The following is a 24,508-nucleotide window of genomic DNA, read 5'->3' on the forward strand; positions in this document are numbered from 1 at the left end:
CGTGTACAGTAGGTGCTATGAGACTTTGGGACGGACTTCATTTAATGGCTGATCACATAAAGTGGATTTCACTTCCAGAGCATCTCCGCCCATCACCAAAGCCACAGAGGTTTATTGTTTACATTCACGCGATACGAGAGAAGAGTGGCGCTTGGGTAGTGAGCTGAGACTGCTTGAGGGAAAAAAAAGGAATGTTTCAGCATCCAAGTCATTTGTGAACAATTCACACATATGAGTTTTGCTCCCCTATCAAATATTTATTGAGGGGTTTGTAATATTACATCATTAACTTAATTTATCGTAATTTAAAAAATGGCCGAGTTGCGTATTCGGTTTTTGAGAGACATAAAGTGGCTGTAAAAAATTTACGGCAATCACATTGTGCATGTTGTAATAACGGTTTATCTACATGCAGGCAGTGAGACAGATTTTCAGGCCTGCAGTTCAGCCCAGCGCACTTTAGAACTTCACAGTAGCACTCATAACTCTGTCACAGAGAAGACAATGTTTAGCATACCGTCCACACACATCCAGAACCTTATTCAACACACTCATTATACAAGTAGGAACAAACCTACCGGTAAGTAAAAAGCAGCGTTTTGCCAAGCTTAACTGAATAGATCATGCCATTTTGATTTTCACTGGCTTGATTTGTTTGTACTCATAGTGTAGCTCTATCGCATGCACAGACTTGCATTTGCTAGCTAACGGCCAATCAGAGTGGTCAGTTGGCACCAACAGCCAACCCATTTTTGCATACTGATTGATGGCCCGTTCATTCAAATCCATCCATCCATTTTCTGCATCACTTTATCCTCACAAGGGTTGGGGGGGAGAACATGCAAGTTCCACATAGGAAGGCCAGTGTTGGAATTGAACCTGTGAGGTCGATGCGCTAACCACTGGATCACAGGTCTGGCCTTCATTCAAATCATACAATACAATTCATCTTTATTCATACAATGTTTTCACAGCAGCTGCATATCTAAAAAGATGACACTAACGTCTCACAATTCTTCGCAATTTTAATTTAGGTTTGCTCCTACTTGTATAATGAATGTGTTGAGCAATGTTCTGAGTGTGTGTTTAGTATAGATTTAAATGTATGACGCCATGACTGTGCATGGAATGGCAAACAATGTTTTCTCAGCCATGTTGGGTGTTTGCTCTGATATGAATGGAATGACTTTGACTTACATTGACTGCAAGAATCACATTGTCTCTACTAAAGACAACTTGGTGTCAAATTTGCACTACAATCAACTGTAAATTTTGTCTTGAAACATGTAGTTAATATAAATTACGTGTGGTGCTCCAGATGGGCTGCTGGCTACACAGACGTAAAATGCATCATCACATATGGGCTGTGTGTCGTTTAAATGGCATGAAAGGCAGTTAAAAGGATTGGTGGGGGGGACTCTCAAATCTGCGAGACAAGCCTCTCCTCCTCTATCTTATTGGACTGATAGTCCTAAATGGAGGAGGCTATGCGTAGTGTATACTCTGTGGATTGCATTACTGTCACATTTGTCTTGCTTGTAGAATAAAATACAAAAGCCCACATATGTTATCACACGAGCTGTGTTTGTGCCTCCTGTCATTTATGTAAGATGGTTGAAAAGATGGAGGCAGCAGGCAATGCTGTGGAATGACTCATTTTACGATACGTATTCTCGTATGATTCTTACAACTGACCTCCGGAAGGTTGCAGCACCGGTAGGTGCAGCGAAATACACCACTTTCAAACGCCTGCTCCTGTCTCCTTCGGGAAAAGAATGCTTTCATATTGCTTTTTGAATACATGCGGCTTGCAGCATATGTGAATAATTCAATTAAGGGAAGGCTTCGTAATGGTACACAGGGGCCTTGTGACTGTGATTTTTGCTCAAGGGATCTCCCAAAACAGCAAAAACTGCAGGAGTTAACTGCTAGCTGAGTTTGAACCCAAAGCTTTAGGAAATATTCCATCAGTGTGTCTGATGTGTGTTTAAAGTATGGATTACAGTTGACAGCCGACGATAGGAGGAAGAATTTACGGGAACTCAAAAGACCCGAAGGAGGCTTCAGAGTTTCCAGAATAATCTTTGTCATTGGAGCTCTTATTGGAGCTGGAGGGGAAACAGCCCAGGGCCATTTGGATGCATCCTGCTTTCGGAATTCAAATACCTGTGAGAATGTTTGCATTGGGGATGCTTTGATTTTTCCGCCTCATGTAAATCCACCTCACAACGCCGCGTTTCATTCAGTACAGCCAAGGAGTTATTTTGGGTGCGAAACGGACTACATTGTGTTCTATTTTTCTGTTTACACCAGCACTAGTCTTTGTCACGTCAAGGATTTCAGACGCCAATACAACAGGATTACGCACCAAAAGCCTCAAGCGTTTTGCGATGAGCAATGACACACTGACTGTGCGAGAGATCAAAACATTTAATAGACACCATCGCAGGGGACATGCACTTGCAGCACTTCAACAGTGCACTTTTCTCACTGAGCCTCTCCTTTTGGAAACACATAAAAACAAAATAATTTAAAACAAATACATTAAAAACACTGCTGAACACACGTCCGTTTATACGGCTAGGTAAAATAACAGAAATGAGTATTTGACACAGCAAATCATAGGAAACGCATTACACTGAGACTGTGCTTGTTTGAAAGTGAGCGGCTAAGATGCGAAGTGACAACGTCCCTGACGAAATGTCACCGGAGGAGGAAGGTCAGAAAGAACGAGAGGAGGGAAATTGCATCCATCCACCTTAAGTGCAGGGACGTTGTAGATGTGCTCGCGGACGTCAGTTTGAGCGTTAAGCGTAGAAGGTTTCTACTTTGACTGCCTGACAGAACATCGTCATGGAGAACACCAGGCCCAGGATCTGGAAAACATCAAATATTCAACATTCATATTCATTTTAAATTAGGATGAATCAATTCATACACGCTCAATTGCCACGTCATCTAAATCCAGTATTTGTAGAGCTGGATCAAAAATTCAGTCTTTAGTAACAATGTACAATTGTGAGTTCAACTGTTAGATCTACATTATCATCACCATCATCAACGCTATCATTAGGAATAGATGGATTAGCATCCTGATTGATTAATGGCACCATTGTTTGTCAATAGACTGAATACCAGCATCTTTTTTTTTTTTTTTTTTTATCTGAAGGCCGAAAAGAAATTAGTTTGAAATGGGGTAACTGCAACAACTTTTTTTTATTGATGTATCGATTTACAGATCCATCCATTATCTGATGATCTTATCCTCACGAGGGTCACGGGCGTGCTGGAGCCTCTCGCACCCTGAACTGGTTGCCATCCAATCGCAGGGCACACATAGACGACCAACCATCCGTGCTCACACTTACACCTCGGGACAATTGAGAGTGTTTCATTAACTTGCCATGCATGTTTTGGGGATGTGGGAGGAAACCGAAGTGCCTGGAAAAAAAAAAGCATGCGGACACAGGGAGAACATGTGAACTCCACACATCAAGGCTGGCGCCCAGATTCGAACCCTGGACCTCTGTGCTGTGAGGCGGACATGCTAACCAGTCACCACCGTGCCACCCATGTATCTATTGATTTACTGATTTATTTATCTAAATTTTCATTTAGCTGTAAGAGTGGAGGGTGACGCGGTGGTTAGGGTGACAGGGTGGGTGACTGGTTAGCACGTCCGCCTCATAGTGCAGAGGTGCAGGTTTTGATTCCGGCTCCGGCTTTCCTGTGTGATGTTTGGATTTTCTCCCCATTCCTGCGTGGGTTTTCTCTGGATACTCTGGTTTCTTCCCACATTCCAAACCCATGCATGGTAGGTTGACTGAACGCTCCAAATTGTCCCTCGGTGTGATTGTGAGCACGAGTGGTTGTTCGTCTATGGGTGCCCTGCGATTGGCTGGCAACCGGTTCAGGGTGTCCCCCGCCTACTGCCTGAAGACAGCTGGGATCGACTCCAGCACCCTGCGCAACCCTAGTGATAATAAAGCGGATCGGAAAATGGATGGATGGATGGATATAAGAGATGATGATAATGACACTCTGAGCTCCCTGAACTTTTTGAACAAAGCTGTTTATTCCCGAAATGTCTACAATTAAAAGAAAAACCATGTTGCCTAACTTGAAAAATTATTTCAACAAATTTACTGGCGTTTTAACAAAGTAATTTTGCCTGCAACTCCTTTGCACCTTCAAAAAAACTGAATTTGTGTATCAAATGCTGTGTCCAGTGAGTCATGGCTCGCATCCCAGCAACAGAAAATTGTGGGTGAAATACGTCATCCTTTACATAACAGTCGGATTGAGATGAGCTCGTGCTAAGCACCAGCGGTTTTATTAGTGTGGTCTACACATCTAAAAGAGAGTGACACCATGCAAGTACACAAGTTCATCACCGTCATTTCACACAAGAGGAAGTAAAGGGTACACAAGCGTGTCGTAATAAATGACATTTCTCGGGATTTATGATTCCGAGGTCCAGCAGGTTGCCGGTTAAACTGTAGGTTCAGCCATTTCGTCTCCCGCTCTCGATGTTTACATGGTAAACGTGTCCTTGAGCAACACACTGCAAGGATCTGAGATTCTCCCACTGCTTAGCTCAGTGACAAGTGCTCACCCACTCCTTCTGGTTTCTGTTCGTTTTTTTTTCTTTTAATTTTTTTCTACTGCTGATCCTGCTCAGCTGGGGCCATTCGTTGCTGACTTACACTCATGAGTGGGGCCCTCATAAAAATCAGAATTTGATATGAAATGTGTTATTATTGTGCAGAGGCAGGCACGAGCTCTGATGTTTTAATGACCCTTTTTTTTTAAGCAATTATTTTTGACATATGTAGTAAAGCAATAAATAATAGAACAGGTAGAGTTGGACGTATTACACAGAAAACATGTTGGTAAGAATCTGGATAAAGGCGCAGATACAGTAGTTTCTTCCTCTCCGATATGCCATTTTTAAAAATGTATTTTTTATTTTATTTTAAATGTCTCAAGACAAAACAATGAGCTGTCCAATCAATCCTTATCAAGATTGTAGTCGAAGAGAACTGCAAATAATAAAAAAAGAAATGCTTGAGCAGTAGTGGGGACTCAGCGTTCAATTATACAGAGATTTACTAAAATTACACAGATTTTTGTAAATATTAGCCATCATTAATGTAACACTAAAATAAACGTGCTTTTCCGTGCATATTTTGCATTTTAAGAGAGTCGTAATAGAGATTTGTATTTGCATTTAAGCTCACTGAGCCGCGGCCAAGTTCGCATATTTCCCAAATAGTTACTCTGGGGAAAAAAAAGGTAATGCATCATTTTGCATGAGCCATAATTACATAGACGCTCAAACACTGTTACGTTGATTACATCTACTTTCTGGTTCATTTGGCTGTATTCGAAGATTCAAAGCACCGCTGAGAGTCTAATGGCTGACTACAAATGAGCATGAAGCTGCCGCAGAAGAGGAACCACGTGACTTATGCCTTCAAGAACAGTGTTTCACTTTTCCTGTTGTGTAGGCATGTCACGTAGCAATCGGCTGCAAAGGAGATAAAAGAGTTTTATGGAGTGTCAACCCCCTTCCCCCCTACCCCCCACCCCCACCCTTCATGTGGTCTTCAGTGCGAACGCACCAAAGAAGTCTGCGCTTTTGCTATTCACAGAAATCCTGCGGCAGCGCTTAATTCAAAGGACACCATAAATGTTCGGTTTATCGAACCAAAAGTCATGAGTGTCTCCATGCAAGTGGAAATATCAAAAAGAGACACACAAATCACGGGAGTCCCTTTAATTACCTGAGTAAGGGCTGTGCATAGAGCAAAGATCCACAGGGCCACCAGGTTCTCATTAAGCCAGTCCTTCACCCGCTCGTAGCACGGCTGTTGACACACACACACGCACGCACAAAAAAAAGATTCATTTCATGTGAGTCTGTTAGGGGAGAACATGTCGACGACAGCCTAAGGATATCAGTTACTTCATGAATCAGTGTTGCAGTTCTCTTCTAATCTTAATTTTTAGTCTTCCCAAGACATTTTTCTATAGTTCAATGGCAATATTTTGGAGCAGGGTATTTTATTATTTTCCAGCCTAACCGTGCCCCAGTGCATAAAGCAAGGGCCATAAAGTGCAGAGTTGCAAAAGTTTGATGCACCGACACATTTGGGATGAAGTCAAAACTAGATTGTGAGCCAGACCCTCTTCAAGGTCCAACGTCAATGACCACTGACATCATAAATGCTCTTCTGGATGAATGATGATATGAAATATTCCCACAGAGACCCTCAAATATTGCAGAAAGTCTTCCTAGAGAAAAGTCAAAGGTGCAACCTTTTGCTGCCAATTTTACTTCCGATATGGGTCAACTATACTTTATGTAGTCGGTTCAACGTACTGCATGCATGACTGAAATGTGACTTGCATTCCCGGAGATGCTTTGCCATTGCTGCCACCTTTATTTGCTGCTTCTTTGTGGGTCTCGCCGTTTTCACTTTTGCTTTAGTCATCAGCGAGTGAAAAAGCAAGTTCTAAAGGTGACAGACTTGGCCACTGAATCGCAGTGTGTTTAAGGCAATTATCCATCTAACAATTTTGTTCCTTTCCTTCCTGAAACATTTATCTTCTTGCTGTGCTCTACAAGTTGACCTTTATTTCACCGGTCCAAACAACCTGAGCTACGATTATCTGCACTAACTGCACAACTGTCACAGTATTATATTCTACCACTGATCACTTTAGCTCTGCTTGATATTTTGCACATTGTCCCGCTATCTGTCAGTGGGTGGTACTACTGCACGACGGCACCCTTACATTACGGAATGCCTTTCGATACTTAGTCGTGTTACGGATAATACGAGCGCAGCCCGTGATAGCGGAGACAAATTCCTTTTGTTTTCTACATACTTGGCCAATAAAGATGATTCTGATTCTGATTCTTTTTTTTTTTTTTCGAACATTTTCACCATCTGCGTTGTATTTGAAAATCCTTTTTGAAGTTCTGTTTGAGGTAAAATGATATCATCGAGGAAGACTGCAGCAGTGTCCTCTTGGTCAGAGATGGACGGGCGTGACACAAAGGAGGAGAGGTGTCAAAGAAAAGGTGAACGCAGGATTACAAGTGATGGTGGAATGATTTGCGAGAAGGGCTGGGTGGCAAATGTTTGCCCCAGGCAACTTTTAGACATTGAGCTCTGTGTCGGCTTCTGATCAGTGAACTAACTTTGGAACTGAGTGAAGAACGGGTGAAGCTGCTTCTACCATACAGCGCAGGCATTCTCGCTCAATAATTAATTTCTACAGACACAGATAGGTGACTGTACTATTTATACTATATTATAGCTGTTGAGCTCCTTCCAGTGGGGGGGTCTTAGGCACTGGGACGAGGCACGACGTTTTCCAAAGCTGTGGAACTCGTCGGCCTCATTACGGACCTAATGAGTACAGTACTAATGATCGGGAGTACAGGGGACTGACGGAGGACTTCGTGGACTGGTGCCTGCAGAACCACCTCCAGATCAACCACAGGAAAACTAAGGAGTTGGTTGTGGATTTCTGCAGGAAACAGTCTTCACCTGCACCGATTAACATCCAGGGTACGGACATAGAGAGGGTGACCTCCTATAAGTATCTGGGTGTTCTTCTCAACAATAAACTAGACTGGTCTAACAACACGGACACTCTGATCAGGAAGGGATAGAGCCGACTCTTCCTGCTCAGAAAACTGAGGTCTTTTGGAGTTCAGGGGTCACTCCTTAAAACCTTCTAAGACTGTGATGGCCTCAGCCATTCATTATGGCATAGTCGGCTGGTCAGGCAGCATCTCAGCCTGGGACAGAGAGAGACTGGACCGACTGGTCAGGAGGGCCAGCTCTGTTCCGGGCTGCTCCCTGGACACTCTGGAGGAGGTGGGCAACAGGCAGCCAATCTAAAAGCTATGATGGACAGACCCTCCCACCCCCTCCAGGCCACCCTGACAGCATTGGGCAGCTCCTTCGGCCAGAGACTGATACTCCCACACTGCAAGAAGGAGAGGTATCGCCACTCGTTCCTGCCGACTGCTCTCAGGCTATTGAATAGACAGACCTGAAAACCTGGACTCACCCCACTCACCCATTTTTCTTGTATTTATATTTTATAATTTATATTTATTTATATACTTTTGTTCTTCTACTTTTCCCTTTCATAATTTTGCTGCTGTAAATTGGGAATTTCTCCATTGTGAGACAAATAAAGGTTTTCTTATCTTATCTTATATCATCCAAATATGAATTAGCTGAATCAGAGCCACATAAACCAAAGACACAATTTATATTGCAGTTGCCTGAAACAACAGGAACCAAAAAATATATACTTTATATCTCGCAGCACAAGGTACATTCATTCTCAGCAGGATCAATATGGAAAGTAATGCAGTGAGCCTGCTCCAGTGTTATTCATCAAACAGAACCCGGGTGGACCTCAGTGGTGTATCTGAGAATAGATAAATCATGTTAGAGAAGTCAGAGCTGATTTGCGAGCTCAAGACGTAACATTTTCTCCAAGCCAAATGACACAACTGATATGTGTGAAGAATTAGCAAAGAAGTGGAGTACTGAGAGGATGAGGAGAGGAGACGAGAATGAAAAGAGATGCGACCTGAGGCGAAAATAGAGGCAGCAAATACCAAACAAGTCGCATATGACACCATGTATGCCAGGTTTGACAATAAAAAAAGGAGAGAAAGATAGATATTTGTTGCCAATCCATCCTCCATCTATCCATTTTCTGAACCTCTTATCCTCACTAGGGTTGCAGACAGAAATGTAGAGACGGGAATGGTGTGCAGCAAGTCAGGGTTAATTAAGGATAAAGATGCAAATGTCTTGACTGGTGCCGGTACTTTAAGGAGTCGGGAGTTGATGTATGAGTAAAATGAAAGAGAAGGAAGAATAGAAGAGGCAATTGTGCTGGACTAGGAAGTAGCATTGACCTGTAAGGGGGAAGTTAGAAAGTCACTAAAGAAGATGAAAAATAGAAAGGCAGTTGGTGCTGATGACATGCCTGTGGAGGTATGGAAATATCAAGGAGAGGTGGCTCTGACCAGGTTGTTCATAGAATTCTCATAGGTGAAAGATGCCTGAGCAAAGGAGGATTGCCCATTTTTAAGTACAAGGTTAATGTGCAGAGTTGTTCTAAAAGTATAGAACTAGTAAAAGAGTATAACATTATAGAGGAATCAAGTTGATGAACCACAGAATTAAGTTGTGGGAAAGAATCCGTACGGTTTCAGGATAAGTACAGCAGATACATAATTTGCCTTGGGGCTGTTAAAAGAGAAGTACACCGAAGGTCAGAGGGAGCTGCATTGCGTCTTTGTCGATTTCGAAAAAGCATATGACAGGGTACCAGACAAGAACTGTGCTGTTGCATGAGTAAATCTGAAGTGGCAGAGACTTCGAATAGTACAGGACATGTATAAGGGTAGCCGAACAGTGGTGAGGTGTGCTTTGGATGTGACAGAAGAATTTAAGGTGGAGGTGGAAGTGCATCAGGGGTCCGCTCTCAGCTCCTTTCTCTTTCCAATAGTGATGGTTGGCAGATGAGTTCAGGCTGGAATCACTGTGTACCATGATGTTTACAGATGACATTTAGATCCATATCAAAAAAGCAGGGAACAGGAGGGGGTACATTGAGAGAGGTGGAGGCATGCACCAGAGGAGGAAGAGTGGAACTATAGGGAGAAAAGATAGCAAAGGTGGAGAATTTAAGTACTTGGGGTCAACACTCCAGAGCAACGTTGAGTGGAGTAAAGGACGTGAAGAAACAGACCCAAGCAGGTTGGAAGAAAGCGTTAGGAGTGTTATGTGATAGAATAGTCTCTGCTCGGATGAAGGGGAAGGTCTGTGACGCTGGCCATTTTGTACTCATTACAAACAGTGGCACTTAAATTATGACAGGAAGCAGAACTGGAGGTGGAGGAGCTGAAGATGTGGAGGTTATGTTTAGGCTGGAATGTTTTATGAATGAGCGACAGCCAAGGTTAGAGTCAAGTTAGTGAGAGCAGACTTCGATGCTTTGGACACATGTCGGATAAGAGAGTGAGTATATTGGCAGACAGATGATGAGGGTAGAGCTGCCAGGCAAGGAATCTAATGGAAGACCTAAGAGAAGGTTGATAGATGTAGTGAGGGAAGACACAAAGGTTGTTGGTGTAAGAGAGGAGGACATAGTAGATCGGCTTCGCTGGAGAAGGATGACATGCTTTGGCGAACCTAACGGGACACGCCAAAAGGTAAAGAAGAATCGTTTTGTGGTCGAGTAGTCATTGTCATTGTGGTGATTACCAGATGATAAACATTAGCCATTAGGACAGGTGCTTCGCGCTACTGCTATTAGTGTCTGCAATTTTGTGCTATTTAGCATTTCTTTAATCATTTCTGTTCCCATTCCATTCCCACCTTGATGTATCAATGATTGTAGTGCATTCGAATTCTAAGATGCAACCTTCACAGTCATAAAATAATACAACTGTATTCGAGCAGCATCGTTGTTAGCAACTTTCCTACATAGAGCGGTAAAGATGGAGAGTGACTTGGCTTTATGCGTCTGAAATATGAATATTTCACATTTTCAGCCATAGCATGAATAAGTTTTATCACAGTGTCACTATATTTATTTGGAGGACAAATTAATCACATTTTTCCATTAGTTCATTCACTACTTTGATTATTATATTCATTACAAATTTCATATGAACTCATGGCTTCCTCTTGTTTGTTTACCGGTACCTACATTTTTAGCATCTTAGCAACATGTGATAGCCTAATGGTGGTACCCATAAAAATATGCAGTCAATCATCTTAACATGGTGAAAATGGACCATTTGGGCACTGTGCAATGTCTATTTTGTTGTTGAAGCCAATGAGGACAAGGCTTGCTGGAATCTTACAAGAATAGAACATTATTTTAGAAATCTGTCCATAAGAGAACACAGTATTCCAGGTGGTAAATTTGGGATGCTAAAATTACACTACAATTCACCAAAATGGAGGTGTGATGTTAAAAAAAAACAACTAGGGAAGGCAAAGGACATATTGAAGATGGGGCCATGGTTGTTCAGGATGAATTTTTTTCCATTCCTGTTTACAAAGACGGAGAAAGGCCACTGGGTTTCCCACTTAGCTCATGACTGAAAGAATGGCGCTAATGCCACTAAGTGACAAGTTAATAGGAAGTGCAAACAACCGGGCAATTTTACAAATGCAGTGCAATAGAGTGCAGGGGTGAAGAACAGGTCGCAGGGATGTGGTGTTTGTTCTGAATGAATATTTGATGCGAGCTGTTCTTACATAGCTTTCTGCAGCTTTAATCCTTGAGTAAAAACCTGCTGCATCATGCAACATAGACTGGAGGTACTAATTGTATTTCAAGGTGCTGTAGCCATTAACTAGAAGCACACAGCAGCATTAAATCTTCTACAACACTCTAAAAGGGTCAAGTATGGATTTTCCATTTAGACTACATCAACAACCTATGCAGCGTAATCTATCATAAGTTCAAATCATGCAATTAAACAATAAAAAAAAAAAAAAAAAAAAAAAAAAAGAGGACAGAATCAATGCATTTCCATTCATGATCATCATGATTTTGGCAAAAATGACAGATAGCGAACTACTGGATCCATGCTGCTGCCACATCAGAATTTCAGATGCTGTAATCCCCCTAAAAACTCTCTCTCTCTCTCTCTCTCTCTCTCTCTCTCTCTCTCTCTCTCTCTCTCTCTTGAATTCTCCATAAGGATGAAACAGCGGACGGTTCAATCTCCCTGGATTCTTAAAAAAGTATCTCCTGCTGACCTTGTGTGGGACCGTTTGAAAAAAAATCTGTGACACAATGATCCAACCGTCTTACTTTGGGATAAAGGCAGACTACTCCGTGGATTGGTTGCCAGTCAATCGCAGCGAACATGTGGAGACCATTCAACCATTCACACCATCACTGAGTGGGAGCTGAACCCACACTGCCAGTAGCAAAATTCGGTGAGCGTATTCGCAGCCCAACTTGTAAGCCGTTGACTAACTTTTCTGCAATTCGGATAAAATTGAATCCACACTAATGTGGTGGTGGGGGGGGGGGGGGCAGAACTGCTGAAAGGCCTGCATCTTAACTTTCACATTTGCATATTTAAACCTTGCTTGCGTTTTCCACTCTTGGGTTTTGTGAACCCGAAATGAAATCCAGTTCCTACATTGCTATCTGGAGTAACAGAGCTCTACTCTGAGATGTTTTTATTGTTTGGGGATCAAAGCTGGGATGAAAAGACTGAGAAGAAACCCTCCGGTTGCATTGTCATGCCAGTGCTTACCGCTGTCCACCATGTTCCCGGGTTGTCCAGGCCGCAGTTGTCGCTATACTCCAGGCAGCAGGAGTCCGGCACACGAGAAGCATTGTAGACTTCAAACCAGTCCGTGTGGTTGGTCACTCCGCAGCAGCGGAACTGCAGACAAGAGAGTGTTTGTCAGTTTCATGTCACGATCACAGTGAGAGCGCAACTCATTGAGTGGCTCTGAATAAGATCCGTAACCCCCCCGCCCCCCGCCCCACACACACACACACACACACACACACACACACACACACACACACACACACACACACACACACACACACACATCGAGTTCAAATGAGCCACTTTTCTTTCGCGCACATCTCTTTTGCTTCGAAGATCATTTCTAAACCCACTTAATTCATCACCTCTTTGTCTTCTTCCTTTGTGCTGCTACATGATCTGACAAGGTCTCACATTTGCCATAATACACAAATCTGTGCATTTCATGAAAAGAATCAGATAAGTGCCCTACATGTTGCGCTCTCTGCGGACTGTAATCCAGCTAACGAATTGCAGTGTCTCTGGCTCACCCATAAAACAATGACTGAAGAATGGATTTTCATCAAGAAAAAAAGGAAATTAAAACAATATCACACACAGTCCGACTAAATAATGGATGGATGGATGACTGAGTCTTTACAAGGGCTGTTTCTATCACATTTTTACATTAGATTAGTCTATCGATTATTAACTTGATTCATCAAAGAATCCGGTGTGATTATGCAATTTTTTTCTCCTGTTTATTGGTTATTAACTGATTGTTAATTGGTACTGTTTAATGATGAAACAAACCCAAATAAACAATAGTTATCACACAAGAGGGAGTGATGTTGCACTCACCGATTTTGAAACAGAGAGCTACTTCTTGGGTAGTGATCAATGCAAAGGGCAACAAGTTGGATTCACATTTCTGAGGTTACTCAGATTCAATTAAATGTCAATTACAGGTTATTGATATGGCATATAACAATTACACCAGTCAACAATCTTTTGACAAAATTTTGTCATCAGGAAGTAAGCAAAATTTTCTAGCTGATTTTTTTTGGGGGGGTGGGGCTGATTCTGGATATAATATGCAATATACAGTAACATATTTAGTAATATTTCTGAATAATTGCTAGGTTCGGCAACAGGTGATTTTTTTTTCTCTCCCAACAACATCATAGCTATCAATTACAATACATGGTGAAATCCATATTGTGCACTGTCAAATTTAAAAACAAAAATGAAAATATTTCAAAAACCCAAAGTGCTCGAAAAAAATTAGACAATTTTTAAATCAATTGGGACACCTAAAGCCTGCTCTGATACAAATTTGCTGTTGACCAGTGTTATTTTTGAAAATTATGATTCAGTTACTGATTTTGTCCTTAAATGAGGTAAAATGTTGATGATTGTGTTATTTTTCCATTTAGGTCACGTTTGGTTTTGCTTCCTCATGTTCCCTTTTTGTCGCCACCTGTCCTCGTCATCAGTGTCCCTTGTGTTTAACCAATCAGCTCCCTCAACCCTTCGTGTCTTGTCCAGGTGTTTCTCGTTGTCTCGTCACTTTGCTTGTATTTAGTTCCCAGAGTTCTGTCAGTCTGTAGGGGTGTTCACACGGCACACATTGCACCGGTGCTGCACCGATGTATTTTGTTGCGATATATCTTACACCGGAGCAAATTTTGTGGAGCGTTCACACGTACAAAGCCGCTGACTAAATAAAGAGAAGCGTGTTAACCCCAGCGCAGCCCCACTTGCGTTCACACGGCGGTTTGTGCGGCCGTGCGATACGACATTGAGCAGGGCATGCGTATAGGGTACTTCCCTTCCTTTTCCCTACCTTGTTTGTGACATATCGAAAAACCATGGTTTATACTTCTCCAGACAAATCAACGCTGTGGTCTATCAGACACCGTAACAACCGTACAACAGAGTACGAAAGCAACGCATTCAATACCCGTATGTAATCAACTCTTCTCACGTGTAGCGAGTCTACTCCTGTAGCATTCACACGTCCCATTTTATATCGGTGCTGCCTCGCAAACTAGCATTTACTCCGGAATAAATTTTTAAACCACCTCCTGAGCAGTGTTACATTTGCTCCGGTTTCAGCTGTTTTCAGGGGCTACACAGGTATGACTTTGTATGTGTGAACGCTCTACGGGGGGCAGCCCCGGTGCTACACCGGAGTAAAAGTTGCCGTGTGAACACCCCTTTAGTTGGGTCATTGTGAGTTGTGAGTAGTGTGCGATATTTGAGTATTTGTGTGCTCCACTCCTGTCACGGCACGTTTTGTTTTATGTCACGGGTTTCTTTTGTTAATTTGGCTTCCTTGTGATGTCCAGGACTTTGAGTACTTCGAGTTCGTGCTTCTCCAGTGTACTCCTGTTTGCATATTTGTTAAATACATCTTGGTCAGTTCCACCCTGCTCCTCCTTGCCTCTTGCCTGCTTTTTGGGGTCCTACAACTACCACCATGTAAAACGTGACAGATTGCTATCCAAAGCAGAAGCAAAAGATCATCATTCTGCTTTCATGAAGGACTACAAAAATAGGAGAATATTTACTCTAATATTCTCTCTAAATGATTAGTTGAGTCTCAAAATATATGTTGAATAATTTTGATGACCGATTAATTGATGAATTTTGACACCTTTCATCTTTCCACATATCCAGTCTATTGTTTCTCATTTTGTGGAAGGAGATGCTTCAGTATTCAGTGAGTTAATACTATTCGGGATGAACTCTGCTCCAGGGACATCTTCCTTATTATCTATTCAGTGACTCAGCATGTGTGAAGGAGGCTTGGTGGAGAGAGCTGTGGGAAAACACGAGCTATTTTTTTTAATGGGCTTTAGCTCAACTAGACTCAGTTTTTATGGAGCTTCTTACTTATGCACACACACATAACAACAAACATACACTTATGGGACAACAGTGAAGTGCGATCATGCTTGAACACGAACGGTGTCAAACTGCTCCGCTTAAGACGGACCAGTCCCACGCCATCACCCTGCATGCAGCTAAAAGTGCACATTAACGCCCACGCAGGCTGACACACATTATTGCATATTTTATTTACCGTTGTCAGCGTGGAGGCTTTTGATCATACGCAAACACGTGACTGCTGTGTGGCTTAACGCAGACACATAAACAGGCCTGACCTGTCATCATGTCCTAATGGAACAAAACTGCTCGCTGGAACGCTCGCTCGTGCATGTGAAAATAAACCCAAAGAGCACAGGAGGCTCCGATATGTCATTTAATGCCTCCTGAAGACATTCACTAGCCGCACTATCAGCTCCACGCATCCTCACCACATTATTCAAAAATCACAAATTGCTTCTCCTTTTTCCGTTGAAATTGAAAACAAATATTCGGGTAAAGCACATCAAAGTGAAAGCTGGCAACAAAGATTACCTCTCCGAGAGGATGATCCATTTATCTGTCAGCTTTTTCACCACAGCCTTTTAAAGTTGGGGAAACTCGGAGTGTGGCAGAGATATATGAGCTGTTTTTCTTTGCTGATAGATTTTTTTCTTTTGAACGTTGGTAAGTAAAATCGACATGGACTGTAAAGTGACACATTCTGTTAACTTCAAAAATGATTACAGACCAAGACCTGCAAATGACTGATAAAAAGCAAGACATGTGAAGAACGTATTGGGTAACATGATGAATCTATTTCTGTAGGATCCAACTACTGGTCATCGTGTCTTACATCAGTTTGAACTATCATCCAGGCGTTAGTCAGACCCACGTTGCCCTCTGTGCCAAAAAGCTGGAGGCCCTTCTTCAAATCCCTCTGGGCGTAGTGGTCGATCTGAGAGAAACAAGAGGGAAAATAAAAATTCCACATCTTGGCTGTGAGTTTACGCGGCAGTGCAATTCAAGAGATTCATTTGACCACCTGCAAACATAGACGAGGCAAGGTGAAATCAACAAGACATTTGCAGCTACTCAAATAAAACCATTCATGATATTGTCATCATCCAAGGCTGCCCTGACTGCTTGAAAGTTTAGATAATGTATTTTACTTTAGAAGTGGTTGATTTTAAGTGATTCGTTCACAAAAAATTTTTTAAAGATAAAATTTTAAAAAATGCCTCACTGAATACAGTACATAGCTTGAGGGATGAAACAATACAATTAAAATGGGCATCAACTACATTCTACCAGAAATTTTCAAAACATTGATTTTAAAATCAATTTCAAACATCATGTGAACTCAACATTTTCCAACCTGGCTATGTAAAGGAGGACATCATCCCGATTAAATGTTACAACTGGCAAGTGTGGGGCTTCATGCAACTTCAAGTCAAAGGATTTAAATGTAGAAAATACATTTTCTTTTGTTTTATATATCTCAGCGGGTCAAAAGATTTTTTTAAAAATCCTATTTACTGTAAGAACTTAAGTCGGTATCGCACAGAGCGGCAAAGGTTTACGAGTGTTTGTGAACGTAGTGAATGTTGATTTTTTTTTTTTTTTCCAGGGTTTGGTCAACGTTGCAAACGGTTGTTTGTCAACAGTTTTTAGTGGTTGCAAACAGTTTTTCTAGTCGCAAGGAAATATGCTGATCCTTTTTCATGGAATAATTCACAAAAGGATCTGAACTTGCCAGAACGTATCACTCTGGGAGAATTCAAATCTATTGTAAAAGAATGTGAAACTAATGTGGCTGTTTTTAAAATTGGTAAGTTTGTTGGTGAATTAATGATTGCTTTTCACAAAGCTTATGATACCTTCCCACAGGAAGGAGTGTAAGATATGGTGAACTATTTATCACTATTTTTCCCATTGGAAACTTATGCCAAAAAAGAAAGATACATTGTATTTATTCAGGCCATGCACAATATTGCGCAGGTTGTAGGGTTAGAGGGTTAGATTGTTATAGGGTTATACAGCCACACACACACACACACACGCACACGCACACACGCACACACAAAGTCTGGTTTGGTGCCGCCACAAAAAAAAACAAAAAAAACAAAAGCGACTGCAATGGACAGTTAGGGCTGCGGAAAAAAAAAAAAAAAACATTGACACCACCCTACCAACTCTCAAGGACTTGCATTCCGCAAGAACCAAGACAAGGGCAAGGAAAATCCTAATGGACCCCGCACACCCTGCCCACCACCTCTTCCAGCTACCCCCTCAGGTAAGAGCTATTGAACTATGCACACCAAATCCAGCAGACATTCAAACAGCTTCTTCCCTAAACAGTGACTCAAATCTATCGTGGCTCTGCATTTTTGTGGACCAGCATTACCGCACTGATCATTGTTGCTCCAGCTCTCTACGTACATGATCCTTGATCAATATTCCACAGCACCAGACACTTCAAAGCGCTCAAGGACTTTCTGCATAATGGCACACCTAAAGTTGAACTACAATCAATGCTACTAGTCAGTGGTGCAACGATTATCTGCACCAACTGCACAACCATCATAGTATTGTAAGTACGGCACCACTTTACCTCTGCTTGATGACTCTGCACATACTCGAACAGCTGTCAGTGGGTAGTACTACTGCACAATGGTACCCTGACATTCCGGAAAGTCTTTCTATACTTATATGTCGTGTCTTTGTTTGTCGTAGTTGCTTGTTATTGCAATATAGGGTAAGGTAGCCTATACTACCGATGACAAATTCCTTGTATGTTTTACATATTTGGACAATAAAGATGACATATATGCTAAGCAGTCGATGTGTTTTAAAACTGACCTTCAACAACGGATGAATATTAATTGTTTTATATGACAGTTTTGACCCAGAGGAAAAGTTTGCCAGCTGAATGTTCTGGTTACCAAAGTAACCAGCTGAGCCCGAGGCCACTGATTTACATCGCACTGTCATTTGGACATGGTCGAGAGGTGAATTGAACCACTGTTCAAAACAGCCACACTGGGGATTTATAAGTGACAAAAAAAAGAAAACACATGGATGATGCTGCTCTTTGACAGTTCCTACAAGAAACTCAACTGGAAAAAAATAAAATAAAATCCTTCAAAATCATATTCCCTCAGTTTCTGATTTTAATATGGTTGGAGAGGAAGGCAGTCGAGCATATTGATCCAAAATCCTCTCATAGGCATGAAATTACATTTAGAATAGGTGAAGGGCAACTGAGGCATTCATATTGTATTCTTGACCATCAAATTGTTTGAAAAAAAAAAAGACATTTCATCATTCACATATTTGCCAGGGCACGGTGGAATAAATTTGCTGCACGAAAAGAAGATATATTGCATTGCGTCACATATTCACCAAGAACAAACAACCAAGATTTTCTGCAAGAAGCAAACATCTGACCAGAGCCGATCTTCCAGCTTGCTCATATTCCAGTAAAACCACAATTGTTTAGTGTATTCCGTTGTCATAAAGACCCTATTATTGAAGCTCTCGAAGGTCTTAGCGAAGACGAAATAATGATTTTATCCTCGGGTGCTTTGACACTCGTGTCAAAAACAACGAAATATACTTTTTCCTCTAATGCAGAACTCACTGGAATATGGAAGAAACTCAGAACAGTGCCGCTTGTTTTCACAAGGATATGATAAGATTTTGGGAGAGTTTAACCCCCCCCCCCCCCTCGCCCGAACACACACACACGCACGCACGCACGCACGCACGCACACACACACACACCACAATTTGGAGCCCTGCTGACAAACATGTCCACCATTCAGCTTTTGCAAAATGTATGGGCAGATGACTTGATTTTTTTTTTTTTTTTAAATCGTGCTTGTGCTGGTGTCACTGGTGAGCTGGTGCCTATCCCGGCTGACTTTGGGCAAGTGGTGAGATACACCTTGGACTAGTTGTCAGCCAATCACAGGGTACAAATCACATACAATTCCCACTCATGTCCACACTACGGGCAGTTCCGACTGTTCACTGAAGCTTACATGCGTGTTGCCGCGGTTCCTTGGAGAAGACCCGCACAAGCATGGTGAGAACATGCAAACAAAATATAAAATATAAATATGCATGCTGTTGCTTTTTAATTATTTAAAAATAAATACCGCAAGTACAATTGGAGTATGTTCCGATAACCTAGAAAAGGTTTACGCTCAATATGTATTCTTTGTACACAATTCAAACACATTCTAACGAGAACAAGCTTATAAAAATCCCAACGGAAGCAACAGAGCGAGTATAATGTGTCAACGACAAAGTGTGAAGATTTCTTCATAGTGTTGATCAGACCTCTCCTTCTTTGCATTATTGCTGTTTGTGTTTACCTGCCTTCACATCCAGCAGACAGTGAATCAATAGAAGCAGAAGTGCATGAATGTAATTCTGACATCCACCCACCGAAGCAAGTATCTGGGTCATCCTGGGTTTTTTTTACCTTTCTCACCTTTCGTAACAACTTCAGGAAGAGAGGATGGATTTTCAAGAATTTCGTCAGGCTAGTCAATAAGGCCTGGAGACATTCATGTGTTTCCACAGGTGCTGCCCTCCCTTCCCCGCACTCCTCCCCGAGCCCTGAATGCCATAACTCATTTTCTGCCACGGATGGAAATCATTCAAATGGTTATCTGTGGTGACCCAAATTAAGAATAAGAATAAAACTATTGAAATTCAATCGATGTCACACAGTGAGTGTGACCGTGCACTCAAAACAATGGCCTACGCTTACAGGATTTTATTAAAAATGCAGAAAATGTTTTTACCGTGCAAAACATTAATTAAACATCATTTGGCTGAAACGCTCGGAAAGATGGAGTTGAAAGAGAATTCTGAATGAAAGGATGATGCAAAATCGCATTTCTTGCAACCTTAAAGAGCAATTGTTCTGGTTTCTAAATAGAGCCCCGCTAAATGCTGCTTCCTGACATCACAACAGCAGCTTGTGGCAGGCGGCATGTGACGCAAGAATCTAGCTCGAGCAGCTGTTACATGAGATTCAAGTTGACTGCAAAAGCCTGAAGTTTTGCAAATGACAAAAGAAAGATGCTTCTAAAGTGGGTCATTAGTAAAGAGTGACTCCTGTGAAAGTCAGCCAGGCAAGCAACAGCCGCAGTTTCACTTTTAGCTCTGTATTGACGTTGTCCCCGGGACTTCATTTGCCTTTTAACTACACCAGACGAGTCCAAGATGGTGCATCAATTATTCACATGGTAAGACTACAAGCAGAGATGCGAGATGAGATGAGATGAGATATATATGGCGGTGTGAGGACTGACAGAAAGACATGGCTTTGAGAAAGCGATGGAGAGGACAGAACGTTGGCGCAGTGAACCACATACAAGGGGGTGAAAGCATTCATGTTCCGGGGCAGACGAACGTCTATACAGGCAGAGCAGTACGCATAAACAAATGCTTTTGCAAATTGAAAGCACTTGAACATGTCAGAATTACATTTTCCTCCAAAGAAATTTAAATTCATATAAATGTGCCACTTTTACTCCAAAGCAAACATTGGTTGCTGTACATCGAAACCATAAAATGTAAAGGTTGTTATGTTTCTGTCTGGTTCCATTTGGTTTTGTTCCCTCATGTGCCCTTTTTTCTCGCCACCTGTTCTTGTTATCAGTGTCCCTTGTGTTAACCAATCAGCTCCCTCAACCCTTCATGTCTTGTCCAGGTGTTTCTCGTTGTCTCGTCACTTTGCTTGGATTTAGTTCACAGAGTTCTCTCAGTCTCTAGGGGTGTTCACACGGCACACATTGCACATTGAGTTCTGTCAGTCTTCGTTGGGTAATTGTGAGCTGTGAGTTTCTGTGTGCTCCGGTCACGTTTTATTTTAATGTCACGGGTTTCTTTTTTTACTTTGGCTTCCTTGTGATTTCCAGGACTTTGTTTGAGTGCTTCAAGTTCATGTTTTTACATTGTGCTCCTGTTAAATACTGTACACCTTGGTCAGTCCACTCTGCTCCTCCTTGCCTCTTGCCTGCTTTTTGGGGTCCTACAACTACCATCACGCAAAACGTGACAAAGGCAATGTAAGAATGGAGAGCAAAATTAAAACAACAAATTTACAGCTTCATCAAAGCAATGCATTTACTGTACATTGAAATGGTACAGTACTGTATGTAACAAAGGACGGCCCAGGTGAAAGAACATACTCCCACACAGAGTATAAAATGACGAGAAAAATGCCTCACTTTAGAAGCTCACTGCAAAGGCCGACGAGCCTTTCCAAGCCATCAATGGAGCAGGCAGACAGTAGGGTAGCAGATAAAGGCACCCGTGAGCAAACACCAAAACGAGTGATAATTTACTTTGTCACAATATGCCAGACTGCATAAAAAAACAACAATGTTCCCTTTTCTTCAAAGGATCGAGAAAGATTTGAACATGATTGATTGATGGCTTGAATTGCTATTTTGATACGTGGAAGTCATTGATAAATAACCATTTTTTTTTTTTCCCAAGCGAAGAAAATCACTCGATGCTCACGTGATGCGCTGCCCTACGTTTCTGTCTGAACTTGCAGACTTATTTCCTTCCTTCCTCACACGGTGGTTTTGTCCATGCATATTGGTGAGACCTGGGTCCTGTGAATACTTTAATTACATCATTGGCCCAAGGGAACCTTCCCTTGACTACAAGCCCATTTTCAGTCCAAGTCAAACTTTTCAAGGGCATTTCATTTGACTGCACGGCACTTTTTTTCCCCCCCAGCTTGGGGTGTGGGTGTAAATCACTGGAAGTGTTGCCGTACATTTCAAATAGGGGGAAGCCACTCCAGTAGACAATCCACATTATAGTCTTCTCCTGCCTCAGGACAGATAAGTCAATACTGGGGAACTTCTACAGCTTCACTAAACTCAAGTACAAACCTTTTTAACACGGGATTTGTAGTACGCAGAGATCCTCAGGTAATGACCGGGATCTGAAATAAAAGGCTCGACTTCTAATTCGGTCCTGGAGCATGGCAATAACACACGTAAATGTCTACTATTAAACAACTCATCGAAGTCATTAGCTGGGCCAAATGATTTACAATGCCTGCACATTTCCATTCGCTGTTTCTAATCAAGTCATGCTTGCCGGCCATGAAAGGAGACGATCAATGGTGTAAGGAAGATGAGGGAAGTGAAGGAATCAAGGAGACGTTGCCCCAACTTCATTCATTTGATTGATTGATTGATTGATTGATTGAATTATTGAGCATAGTGACACATTACAAAATGCAAAACAAAAGAAAGAATGAAAGAAACAAAAAAACTTAAAGGATCTCATCATTCAACGGAGTTTACCTGTTCAAAGTAAGCAAGTGGAAAAACGTATTCTGTCCTACCTCTTGTTCTGATATCATGTTCATAAACTAATAGATTATTCATATACATAATATCTCAAAATAAAAACCAAACACGCTCTTCGTAACACCTGCACAGATAATTTTATGTACAAGTGTAACTTGTGAATCCTGATTAAAAATTAAAAAAAAAAACATTTTACGGAGAATTACCTCAATTTTCAGAGATCATAAAGATTTACACAATAATCATAAAATTCATAAATGCAAGACAGCGTCATTTTTAACATACATATAAAACACATACAAACAACCGTTCGCACTCACATTCGCACAAGTCCTCAGATAACCCATGATGCATGTTTTTGGAATGTGTTAATAAAGCAGAGTCCTCGGACAAAACCAGACAACCTTGGGGAATACAGGCTAACTTTGCATACGTAAGATGAAAACTGAACCCTGAACTTCTCAATATTGAGGTTGATGTGCGAACCACGCCCCCACTGTGCTGAACGCTTGTGTTGGTTATTTGATATAAAATCCTTTCGGTTCTAACTTTATGCATTTTCTGTAGTCCCCTGCTGTTATTGTCACGGCAGCCCAGACAATCCTTGAAGGATCTTGTAATATCGCAGATGTTCACCCAGGGCTAACATTTGACAGCACAAGGTTGGAAATAGTTTTTCATCCTTTGCCTCAAAACCTTGTTGGATTTCAAGTGCACGCCTTTCACCCCTTAACTGCTTAATTAAATCCATGCATCACGAAAAGTCAGCAAACAAAAAAAAATCTGCACCTTTGCCAGTTCACCCCAATCTGTTATCAGTTTTCCCACACAGTTCCCCGAAGGTGCTTGTAAAGCAACACACTCATCATACATACAACTGAGCTCTTTGTGATGTCCTGAAGGAGCATGAATATTTTGAGGCCAGAAGCACAACAGACATGACATTTCAGATTTTTGTTTTTTCACAAATTCATCTCAGAAAATGTTACATTTTTTTGAAAAAGAGAGGCAGTTGATTAGACGACAGTTCGGTTGCACAGATTACAAGCCAGTCCCATCAACTCGGAGCTTGACTGAGTCCCAATTTAGGGCTACATCCTTTGAGCCTGCGTTTTAACGGCCAAAGTTACTCTGACACCATACAAAGAGTCCTTTAAGTCTTTAAGTAAAGCCCAAATATGGAGCTTTATATATATATATATATATATACACATACATATATATATATATAAAACAGCCATCCCGTTACCTCTGCATCTCGCGTCCTAGACGCATAATTTTCCTGCCAGATGCACAGTTCCAAATAATGTGTGTTTTTGGGATGCAAGGAAATTTCTCAGTAAAAAGAAAAAAAAAACTACGGTAAATCTTTTTTTCCAGCAACGATCGCAGTTTGACAATCGCCGCCATTGTTGTTTTGATCTCGCGTTAAGTAATCTCGCGTGACGAGATTTCTGTTCGAGATTGGCGGGATCGGCCTTCACCTCGTGGAAAGCAGATGATTGCCAAGTTGTGTAACGTTAAAACAAGTGTTGCGAACAAGTGTTGTGAAACTTTATTGCAGAGATATCATAAAGTTGACTTTGAGAAAGCCTTGCATCATTGGAAGCAGAGTAAAGAGAGGAGAATTTATAAACTCAACGACTGAAACATGGGATGAAACAAGAACCTATTTCCCAGCAAATCTTGTATGCCTGAATTATTTAAATTTTTGGAGCATTTGTTAAAACGAAATAAACCTTTTATCTATGTATATTGTTGTTGTTTGTGTTATTATCATATGCAATTGAATAAGTAGACGATTTCAGAATTTGAAATTTGGGACTCTCTCAATGCATAATGCGACACGTACTTTTCTGATCAACGAGTCCCTGGAGTCGCAGGGATCAAACTGTAAAATTATCACTGTATAATATATATATACACACACACACACACACACACA

At 41.5% G+C, this 24,508-nt stretch overlaps 1 protein-coding gene across 3 annotated transcripts in view; it reads right to left on the minus strand.

Moving 5' to 3' along the window:
• Positions 1 to 2,410: 2,410 nt before the first annotated feature.
• The window catches only part of tspan4a (tetraspanin 4a), a 137,798-nt gene continuing 115,700 nt past the window's right edge, over positions 2,411 to 24,508 (minus strand). For all 3 annotated transcript variants that reach the window (XM_019886714.1, XM_019886715.1, XM_019886713.1), the window contains 4 exons: positions 16,065 to 16,166; positions 12,335 to 12,466; positions 5,787 to 5,870; positions 2,411 to 2,876 (listed from right to left, as the gene is read on the minus strand). In XM_019886714.1, the coding sequence (XP_019742273.1) occupies positions 2,808 to 2,876; positions 5,787 to 5,870; positions 12,335 to 12,466; positions 16,065 to 16,166 (387 nt within the window). In that variant the 3' untranslated portion in view covers positions 2,411 to 2,807. The remainder of the gene's footprint in view (positions 2,877 to 5,786; positions 5,871 to 12,334; positions 12,467 to 16,064; positions 16,167 to 24,508) is intronic.

Source organism: Hippocampus comes, unplaced genomic scaffold (assembly GCF_001891065.2).
Source record: "Hippocampus comes isolate QL1 unplaced genomic scaffold, H_comes_QL1_v1.1 scaffold261, whole genome shotgun sequence".
Lineage (NCBI taxonomy): Eukaryota > Metazoa > Chordata > Actinopteri > Syngnathiformes > Syngnathidae > Hippocampus > Hippocampus comes.